Source organism: Apodemus sylvaticus, chromosome 11 (genome assembly GCF_947179515.1).
Source record: "Apodemus sylvaticus chromosome 11, mApoSyl1.1, whole genome shotgun sequence".
NCBI classification, from domain to species: Eukaryota; Metazoa; Chordata; class Mammalia; order Rodentia; family Muridae; genus Apodemus; species Apodemus sylvaticus.
The window spans coordinates 5,211,013-5,222,183 of NC_067482.1; the positions used below are offsets into that span (position 1 = coordinate 5,211,013).

The 11,171-nt window shown below is 39.5% G+C and overlaps 1 protein-coding gene across 1 annotated transcript in view; it reads right to left on the bottom strand.

Moving 5' to 3' along the window:
• LOC127696117 (zinc finger protein 431-like) overlaps positions 1-10,935 on the bottom strand; it is a 156,572-nt gene extending 145,637 nt beyond the window's left edge. The window contains exon 1 of the mRNA XM_052198630.1: positions 10,808-10,935. Within this exon, the coding sequence (XP_052054590.1) occupies positions 10,808-10,837 (30 nt within the window). The 5' untranslated portion in view covers positions 10,838-10,935. The remainder of the gene's footprint in view (positions 1-10,807) is intronic.
• Positions 10,936-11,171: the final 236 nt, after the last annotated feature.

Below are 11,171 nucleotides of genomic sequence, written 5' to 3' on the forward strand. Positions count from 1 at the left end.
AAAAATCCAGTTTCATTTATTTAGGAGATAGCTGTATTGAGGAAAAAATACAGCATTACTAAAAAGTCAATAACATTTGGTATACAAATCAGTGGCAAGAACCACCTTTGAATACCAACCTAGAAACAACCACTTAATGAGTAAGTTTCTCAGGCAGGAGCTCCTGGCTCCTTAAACAGACAGACCTTCACAGGTTCAGCTAATCAAAAACCAGCTGCAGTAAAAAACAAACAAATGAACAACAACAACAAAAAAAAAAAAAACAGAAAGAAAGAAAAGAAATGAAGAGAAAAACAGAAGAAATGCAGGGTCAGTTCTTTTAAGATATCCTTGCTGGATGGGGAAGTGGCCTGTCAACACAAGCCAGATTCCCAGACTAGACAGTTTCCTCTCTAGGCATGGGGATAAATTCTTTGGAGAAGGTTCTCAGGCTGGCCTAACTCACTATTTTAGAATTTAATGACAATGACAGTACAACATACCCAAACTTATAGGACAAAATAAAAGTAGTACTTAGAGGAAAACCCATAGAGCTGAGTGTATCCAAAAAGAAACCAGAGCAAGCATACATTAGCAGCTAAAAATTCTAGAACAAAAGAAAGCAATACACCCAAGGGGAGTAGATGATGGGAAATAGTCAATCTCACAACTGAAATCAGCCAAGTAGAAATAAAAAGAACCATACGAAGAATCAACAAAACCAGGAGCTTGTTTTTGAGAAAATAAACTAGATAGATATACCTTTAGCCAGACAAACCCCTGGGAACACACAGAGAAATGAAAGGAAGATATAGCAACATAAACTGTGGAAATTAAAAAAAAATCATATCCTACTACAAAGGCCTATGCTCAACAAAACTGGAAAAACTGGATGAAATAGACAATTTTCTAGACAGATATCAAACATCAAAGTTAAATGAGGATCAGATGAACCATCTAAACAGTCCCAAAACCCCTAAAGAAATGGAAGCAGTCATTAAAAGTCTCCCAGGACTAGATAGGTTTAGTGCAGAATTCTATCAGACCTTCAAAGAAGACCTAATACCAATACTCTTCAAACTACTCCACAAGACAGAAACAGAAGGAACACTACTTAATATGTTCTATGATCACAGTTGTACTTCTACCAAAACCACGCAAAGACCCAAAAAAAGAAATAGAACTTCAGACCAATTTCATGTATGGATATTGATGGAAAAATACTCCATAAAATTCTCAAAAACCAAATCCAAGAACACATCAAAAGATCATTTACCATGATCAAGTAGGCTTCAGCAAAGGAATGTGGGGATGGTTCAATATACAGAAATCTATCAACATAATCCACTACATAAACAAAACCGCTGGCAAGGAGGGGGGAACATGATCATTTCATTAGGTGCTGAAAAAGCATTTGACAAAATTCAGCATCACTTCCTATTAAAAGTCTTGGAAAGATCAGAAATTCAAGGTCCATAAGTAAATATAGTAAAAGCAATATACAGCAAACCAATAGCCAACATCAAACTAAATGGAAAGAAACTTGAAGCAACCCCACTAAAATCAGGGACTAGACTAGGCTGTCCACTATCTCTCTATCTATTCAATATAGTACTTGACGTTCTAGCCAGAGCAATTAGACAACAAAAGGGGGTTAAAGGGATACAAATTGTTAAGGAAGAAGTAAAAAATATCACTATTTGCAGAGGATATAATAGTATAATTAAGTGGCCTCAAAAACTCCACCAGAGAACTACAGCTGATAAATACCTTCAGTAAAGTGGCCAGACATAAAATTAAAACAAATCAAACAAATCAGTAGCCTTACTCTACTCAAAGGATACACAGGCTGAGAAAGAAATTAGGGAAATGACACCCTTCACAATAGTGACAAACTGTATAAAATATGTTGGTGTGACTCTAACCAAACAAGTAAAAGATCTGTATGACAAGAAAGTTAAATCTCTGAAGAAAGAAACCAAAGAAGAACTCTGAAGATGGAAACATCTCCCAGGCTCGGGGACTGGCAGGATTAATATAGAAAAAATGGCCAGCTTGCTGAAAGCAATCTATAGATTCAATGGAATCCCCATCAAAATTCCAAATCAATTCATCATAGAGATAGAAAGAGCAATTTTCAAACTCATTTGGAATAACAACAAACCCAGGATACCAAAAACTATTCTCATCAATGGAAGAACTTCTGGGGGAAGCAGCATTCCTGACCTCAACCTGTACTACAGAAGAAGTGATAAAAATTGCATATTATTGGTAAGGTGACATGTAGGTCAATAGAATAGAATTGAAGACCAAGGAATGATCCCACATACCTATGGTCACTTGATCTTTGACAAAGGAGCTAAAACCATCCAGTGGAAAAAAGATAGCATTTTCAGCCAATGGAGCTGGTTCAACTGGCAGTCAACCTGTAGAGGAATGAAAACTGATCCATTCTTCTCTCCTTATTCAAAGCTCAAGACCAAGTGGATCAAAGACCTCCACATAAAACCAGATGCACTGAATCTAATAAAAGAGAGAGAATGGGGAAAAGTCTCAAGCACATGGGCACAGCAGAAAAGTTCCTAAACAAAACACCAATGGCTTATGCTCTAAGATCAAGAATGAACAAATGGGACCTCATAAATTGCAAAGCTTCCTTAAGGCGGAAGGGCACTGTCAATAGGACAAAATGGCAACCAACAGATTGGGAAAAGATCTATACCAATCTCACATTAGATAGAGAACTAATTTCCAATATATACAAAGAACTCAAGAAGGTGGACCCAAGAGAACCAAATAACCCTATTAAAATATGGTGTTCAGAGCTAAACAGAGAATTCTCAATTGAGGAAACTCAAGGGCTGAGAAATACCTAAACAAATGTTCAACATCCTTAGTCATCAAGGAAATGCAAATGAAAACAACCCTGAGATTCCACCTCTCACCAGACAAAATGACTAAAATCAAAAACTCAGGTGACAGCAGATGCTGGTGAGGATGTGGAGAACGTGGAACACTCCTCCACTGCTGGTGGAATTGCAAGCAGATACAACTCCTCTGGAAATAAGTCTTCAGAAAATTGGACATAGTACTCCCTGAGGACCCAACTATCCACTCATGGAAATATACCCAGAAGATACTTAAACATGTAATAAGTACACAGGCTCTACTATGTTCATAGCCACCATATTTATAATAGCCAGAAATGAAACCAACCAAGATGTCCCTCAGCAAAGGAAGGGATCCAGAAAATGTGATACATTTCCACAATGGAATACTACTCAGCTATTAAAAGTAATGCCTTTATGGAATTCACAGGCAAATTGGTGGAACTGAAAAATATCATCCTAAGTGAGGTAACCCAATCATGAAAGAACACACATGGTATGCACTCACTGATAAGTGGATATTGGCTCAGAAGCTTGGAATACCCAAGACATAATTCACATATCAAATGATGCCCAAGAAGAAAGAAGGGGGAATAAAATACTCATAGGAGGAAATATGAAGAAAAAGTGTGGAATAGAAACTGAAGGAAAGGCCATCTAGAGACTGGCCCACCTGGGGATCCATCCCATATAGCCACCAAACCAGGACACTATTGTGGATGCTCAGAAGTGCTTGCTAATGGATGCCTGATATGGCTGTCTCCTGAGAAGCTCTGACAGAACCTGACAAATACAGAGGTGGAGGCTCACAACCAACCATTGGACTGATCGTGGGTTCCCAGATGGAGGAGTTGGAGAAATGATCAAAGGAGCTGAACTGTTTTGCAGCCACATGGGAGAAGCAACAGTATCAACAGGCCTGCACCTCCAGCGCCCTCGGGACTGAACCTCCAACACATGGAGGAACCCATGGTGCTAGACACATATGTCAGAAAGGATGGCCTTGTTGGACATCAGTGGGAGGAGAGGCCCTTGGTTCTGATGGTGATGGAACTCCCAGTATAATGGAATTTCACAGAAGGAACATGGGAGTGGGAGGGTGGGTGGTGGAGCACCCTCACAGAGGCAGGGTGAAGGGGGATAGGACAGCAGTTTACTGAAGATGAGACCTGGAAAGGGGAAAACATTTGAAATGTAAATAAACAAAATGTACAAAAAGAAAAACAAAGTGAAAACAAAAAAAAAAAAGGACTAGAAATAAATGAAGGCTTATGGACCCTGTGAAACTGAACAACTTTCTACTATAAATAATAAGTCAATATAGAAATGAAGAATTTAAAAGCTTTCTTCAACTCAATCAAATACAATACACAGCACTCAAACTTACATGACACAAGTCACAAGTGGTGATAAGAGGATAGTTTATTCCACTAAATATCACATTAAAAAAAAAACTAACAAAATCTCATGCTAGAATAACAGCACACCTAAACGTGCTAAAAGAAAAAATAGTAAGCACAGAAAACAGGACAAGAGAGCAAGAAACTATCCAACTGAAGGGAGAGAGAGACAGAGAGAGAAACAAAAAGCTGTTCTTTTCAGAAAAATCAAGCCCTAAAGACAAGGAAAGATTATCTAAAATAATCAACTCAAAGTGAGAAGAGACATGTAACAAAAAGCAAATGGAAAAATTCAAAAAACCAGAAAGACTTATTTAAAATCCTGTACTCCATCAAATCTAAAAAGAGAAAGAAATAAATGGAAAGATGAAATATTTGTTTCAATCAGATTCATTATTAAATATTAAATTGAGACAATATATACAGTTTAATTAGCGAAATAACTCTAGTAAAACAGAAGCTATCATTATAGAATTTGAACTAAACATGACACAGCTGGAGAGGTGAGTTGGCAGAAGTCAACAGGATTTTGAAAGGAGATTTAATGCCAATACTTAACAGTAGTCTACAAAAGAGGAACAGGAGGAATATTATTCAATTCCTTTTATGAAGTCACAGTTATGCTTATACCAAAGCATATACAGACTCAAGAAAGGAAAGACCAATATCCTTCATGAACAAATATGCAAAAATATTTGATAAAATACTTGCAAAAAGCCTTCACAAACACATCAATAATACCATGCACACTGATCATCTAGGATTCATCCAGAGATGCAGTGATGACTCAACACAGGAAAATCAGGAAATGTAATCCACCATAGAAAGAAACTCACAGAAATAAACCACAGCACCATCTTACCGGACAACAAACAAGTCCTTCAAAATACAAAACCACTTCATGAAGAGGCTTGGGTAGATTAGGGATAAAACTGACGTACTTCAGTATCATACAGGGAGTTTATGGAAATTCTACAGCCAACATCAAATTAAATGAGCAGAAACTAAAAGAAATACCACTGGATCTACAAGCAAAACAAGGCTGTCTACTTTCTGCATATCTATTAATATAGAACTTGAAGTCGTACCGAGAAACACGATAACAGAAGAACAAGAGGATATAATTTGGAAATGAAAAATTCAAAGTATACAAACTGGCTGATTATAAGATAGCGTGAACTGAAATGAACTGAAAAATTCCATAAGAAAACTTTTTTAGCTCATAAACACATTCAAGATAGCGGCTGGATCTTAGACTATATCAAACAAAATTGATAGCCCTCTTACATTCCTCTTATATGAAAAGGCAAACGGTGTGAGAAAGAGATCAGAGAAACAACACCCTTTGTATTAACCACAAATAATATGAAATATGTTAGAAGAGTTTGAGGTGTGGCTAAGATTCTTAGACTAACTAAACCTCTGACCTGGCTGTAATTACAAAATAGTGGAACAAGCTAATACGGAACAAAAGAAAACCCAGTAAAGTAAGAATGTCCTACACCGTCCAGGCAAGCCTGGGTAGTCTGGTCTGACTGGAGTGTGCATGGCCAGCAGCCAGTGGTGCTGTTTGCTGCCTTACACCTCTCTATTCTAGACTCGTACTGTGACACTATCTCCATCCATGGCAGCCTTCCATTTCACACGGGAAGAGTTTGAACTCAGACACACAGAGGGTATTCAGGTATTTGAGAGGAGAGGCTGGATGTGATCATGGGCCTGGGCCTCCAGCAGGCTGCCCTGGGCTGTACAGTGACTCCCTGTCTAACAGGTAAACAAACATAACAACAGGTGGGAGCAACACATTGGTAATTCAAATGAGGAACAGGAAAAGGCTGACTTGTTTCTATATCTGTGCTCCATATGAGGCTTGAAGTTCTACCTAGAAGAATAAGACAATTCTTGCCAAGAAGTCAAGGGGATATAATTTGGAGAATAAAAATTCAAATTATACTAATTAGGAGGTGATATGACCTTAGTGACCCAATAAATTCTACTACCAAGTTTCTAACTCTTTCAGGAAAGTGGTTAGATGCAAGATTAACTGAAAACTATAAAATGAATCTATAGCCCTCCTGTATGCCACCTATATCAAGATGAGAAATGGACTGAGAAAAAAAATCAGAGCAACAACATAATAACAAATGAAAGATGTCAGAGTAACATTTAAAAATTAAGCCACGTTAAAAAAAGCAAATGAAAGATTTGCATGAGAAGTTCAATTATTTAAAGAACTTTAAGTAGATAAAATGTAAGACCCCCCAAAAACTGAGGGTGCCCCAGCACCCCACGCCCCAGAAGGTGACACCCAAATCACTCTTGAGAAATGGTCTCAATGCAGGATTGCTTTATTCCAGAATTCTGGGTTCCACAGCCATACACCATGCAGGGGTAGAGGACTGAGGACCCTGTGCAACTGAAGCCAGGGCTATTTAAAGGGGAAAAATCACAAGACAAGGCTTAGAGGACACAATTCACAAGGCAAGGAGTAGAGGACAAAATATGCATGGAATGGGGAAACAGAATGAAGAAGTAAGGAAGGTTAGAGATTATCTGGAGCAAATGTCCATGGGGCACTGTATAGTTAAACATTGGAACTAGAACAGGGTGAGCTATCTTTCTCAAGCTAAAAACAGAAAAACAAATTACCCTGTGCTGGGCTAATTGTTTAGAGGTCTAAAAACATTGAGTTGGGGGGTCTCTCAATAAGAAGACGGGACATTTCTCATGCTCTTGAATTGGTAGGCTGAAAGCCATAAAAATATGAATCTTCACAAACAAATCTACAAATTCAACACAATCCCTGACAAATGCAACACAGTCCTCGAAAGGGCAATTTTCAGCTCCTAAGAGAAAAATCAAGGAGCACTACAACAATCTGGAACAGGAAAATAACTACATGGTACTGGTATACAAACACACAACTTGATCCATGGACTAGAGTTGAAGACCAGAGACAATTCACATAAGGACACCTGGAGTTTTTTAAGGAATCCACCTACAAACACCGAGAAAAACAGCACCTTAAACAAGTGGTTCCAATGACAAGCCTTGGCTCTGAGTGGGATTCAAAGACAAGAGGTGCCTGGGAAGAGCAAAACAAAACAAAACAAAACAAAACAAAACAAAACAAAACAAAACAAAACAAAAAGACTAGAAGCCAAACTGTGGGTTCTAGCTGATGTCCCGAGTTCTGCTTGATAAAGATTTCCAGTTTGCTGCCCTCTATGCTCAGCTTCTTGCCTGTTGATGTCCTGCTTTCTTGTTTCTCTAAGAGATCTCTGTCCATGCTATGCTTTGTGTATGTGTGTGTGCGTGCAAACGTGAGCGCTTACACATATGACAGAGAGAGAAAGACAGAGAGAGAGACAGAGACAGAAGGGGGGGAGTTTTCTCCAAGCAGTTCTCTCTCTTTATCCGAAAAAAAATTTCTGGATGCCTCACCTGAGGTAACACTGATCCAATCTTTAATTTCCATATCAATCTAATCACTTCCCTCAATCTTTCTCTGGAGTAACTCAGGAATCACCATCCTGCGACCCTTGTTCTTAGATTCTTATGGGTCAGCAAACATATCTTCTTAACAATGCAAAAGAATTCAGGGATCTGCACCCTTTGTTAAGCATACAACATAAGCCAGTAGGATAGGACCCAGCCATGAAATTAGCATGTTTACCACTCCAGGGCCTGGACTTGCAGTTTCCAAAACTGACCTTGAACTCTGGAATGTGCCAGCATTTGCATCTTTCTCACTTGCTGGCTCCAAGAGTAGCTGCCTTGCTTCCTTTAGATTCCTTAAGGAGCCTTCAAATATTTCATATGGCATCCTTATTTTCAAACTCATGTCTTAGGAGCCTTTTCCCATATCCTTAAATGCTGTCCAGAAATCCCAGTTGTTGCCCCTTTGCTATGAAGTAGCCACACCCTCAACTCCAGGATGTCTGCAGTTCCTAAGCAAAATGGAGTCATTAACATTCACAAGAAAGATATCATCTGAAGGAAATAGTTGTCTTGGGCAAGTGGGTCCAGAAAATATGTACATGATTACACAAACAAGCCATCAACACTCTGGAAGGCTCACACCAGTGCCCTGTCCCAGGGTCAGGAAACATGTCAACCTGTCCCCACCAGGGACATATGCATGACAATAGGCTGATGATTGCAACTACAGTAAAATCTGCATACATGAGGTAACCAAGACCTAGAATGATAGAAACTATATACATTCCCTGATAAGTGGATATTAGCTCTTGGGCAAACTTTAATGAAGGCATCCTCCACAGACCCAGAGAGATTATGTAAAGAGAAGAGATGTACAGAGGACACAGACACCTTTGTGCAAAGCAGAAATAAATCACAATGAAAACGTTAAATTGAAGAGCTTGTAGACTGTACCAGAGAAACTAAGCCTGTCTTCTATTGGGATCCAGCCAAGGATATTTCTATACACAAGAGAGAGGGAGGGAGGCAGAAACAGAGAGGCACACACACACACACACACACACAGAGAGAGAGAGAGAGAGAGAGAGAGAGAGAGAGAGAGAGAGAGAGAAGCACCATAAAACTTAGAGGGGTGGGGTGTCAGGATGGGCATGTTAGTGCATTTTTCAGTCCCAGCACTCAGGACACAGAGAGGAAATTCGAAAAAAGCTTTAGAAATACAGAAATATGAAAAAAAAAAACATACTAAGGAACAACTGTCAAAATACAGTCAACATCAAATTAAATGAAAATAAAAACAGAAGAATTCCTTGAAATGAAAAACAAGAAAGTGCTGACCTGTCTCTATATCTGACCTAAATATGTGGCTTGAAGTTCTACCTACAAGAATAAGACAATTGAAAGAGATCAAGGGGATATAAATTGGACAGTAAAAATTCAAATTATACTAATTAGGAGATGACATCATTTTAGTGACCCAAAAAATTCTACTACCAACTTTCTATTGCTTATAAACACTTTCAGGACAGTGGCTGGATACAAGATTAACTGAAAACTGGAAAATAAATCTATAGCCCTCCTGTATGCCGCCTATATCAAAATGAGAAATGGACTTAGAATAAAAAAATCAGACAAATGACAGTGTTATAAGAGATTAAAAGCAGATGGGAGAAAGAGTCAGCAGGACACTGCTTAAGCTGTCATTGTGTGCTGTTTCATGACCAACAGTGCACTGACTGTGGGGATCCTTTGTAAGTGTATAGTCCCTTAATGTGAACTTAAACAATGTAACCTATGAGCACATGTGTATACATTAAAACACACACACACACACACACACACACACACACACTCAAACTTCAGAACTCCCACAAAAATAACTCAAATTGACTTTCAACTGTTATATTTCTCAGTCAGTCTCTTACTGATCTTTCTTCCAAATCAGGAGGCCCTGTGCTCTACTGATTTTTCTGCATGGAGAAATATCAGAATGGTGGTTATGGCTCTGCAGTGTCTCATGCCTCTTTGTGACTTCAGGAAAACCCGTGTCCTCTGAAGCCCACACAGAAAACAATGTTGAAGAGCAATTCAATGTCTGCTTCCTGCCAAGCACCATCAACACCTGAAAAACCTCTACACTCAAAAGTACTTTTGAATCTGTCACCTGATACACACACACACACACACACACAGAGCTTCTGAGCTGCCCTAACTGGATCAAGTGTGATTCAACAGTACCTCCCCAACTTGCATACCCACCAATCTGGACAATTTCCATTCATATGCATGAATTAATAAATGCTCAGGAATCAAAAAAAAAAAACCCACTCACTTTGCCCTATCAGGGCCTCTTTCATAATGACCCCAGCAAGAGACTCCTTATAAGAATGTCAGTCTGTGAGCTAGCTCTTGTCTACATTGTTTCACCCTGCAGGGACCACAGACAACTGTTCCTCCTTTTCTTGTCTGAAGGCAGAAGCCATGCTCCACATGCAAGCTCTTTTCCTTTAACAGCAAAGAACAGTTCATTACATGACTGAGATGAGTAATTTCAAGACGCTCCTGTACATCCTTTAACTATCAAATTTAGGAAGTTTAATCCAAAGGAAAGCAGGTTCATTTCCCTGGAGAGCACGAGACCAGGATCCAGGTGACAACATAGCTTGTCTCAGAAACAGTTTTTTATAAGGCTAAAGGTGCAGTTGTACAAAATTAATGCATCTATTCTTTGCTTCTTTAGAAAACAGAGAAATATTGAAAGAATGTTCTTTCAGTCACTCAGCACTTGAGATGCGTTTTATAACCTAGACAAAATTAACTCGAAATGAATCACAACAAAAATGTTAAATGGAATAGAAGAGTTTGTACCAGAGAAACTAAGCCTGTCTTACATTCGCATCCTGTCAAGGATGTTTGTATACAGAAGCCTCTGCTCCAAATGCTTCGTGCAGATTCAGCCCAGAGAGTGGAGTTATTCAGATGCCACTGATGGTTCCGGGAATGGCTAATACTAAGAGGGACCTCACGCGTGCCTGCATCAAGCTGCTGGTTCCCACCCAGCCCTGAGTCGGACCCGACACGACAGCTCCCGCTCCTCACCTTCGTATGCGGTGTGCATATCCGCGCCATGTCGCACCTTAAGATTTGGCCTAAGCTTCCCTCAGTACTCAGGAGTGAGTTCAGAACGCAACACACCAAGTCTCTGAAACTTCCTCAGTTGCAGGAAACTTGCCTGTGATTTCCGAAAGAACCCGCCTCTTCTTCTGATTGACAGGCCCTTATATAGGCCCTGATTGGACAGTGAATCTGTCAATCTAAATCGCACTTCCGCTGCGCTCAGTCCCTTGGAGCATGGATCCTGGGAATATTCGGACTGAGTTTTCCCTTGCTGCTGACTGGCTGGTGCTGGGCTGCAGGGGAAGGGAAGACACTGATCAGGGATAAGGAGCCAGGCCAGAGCTGG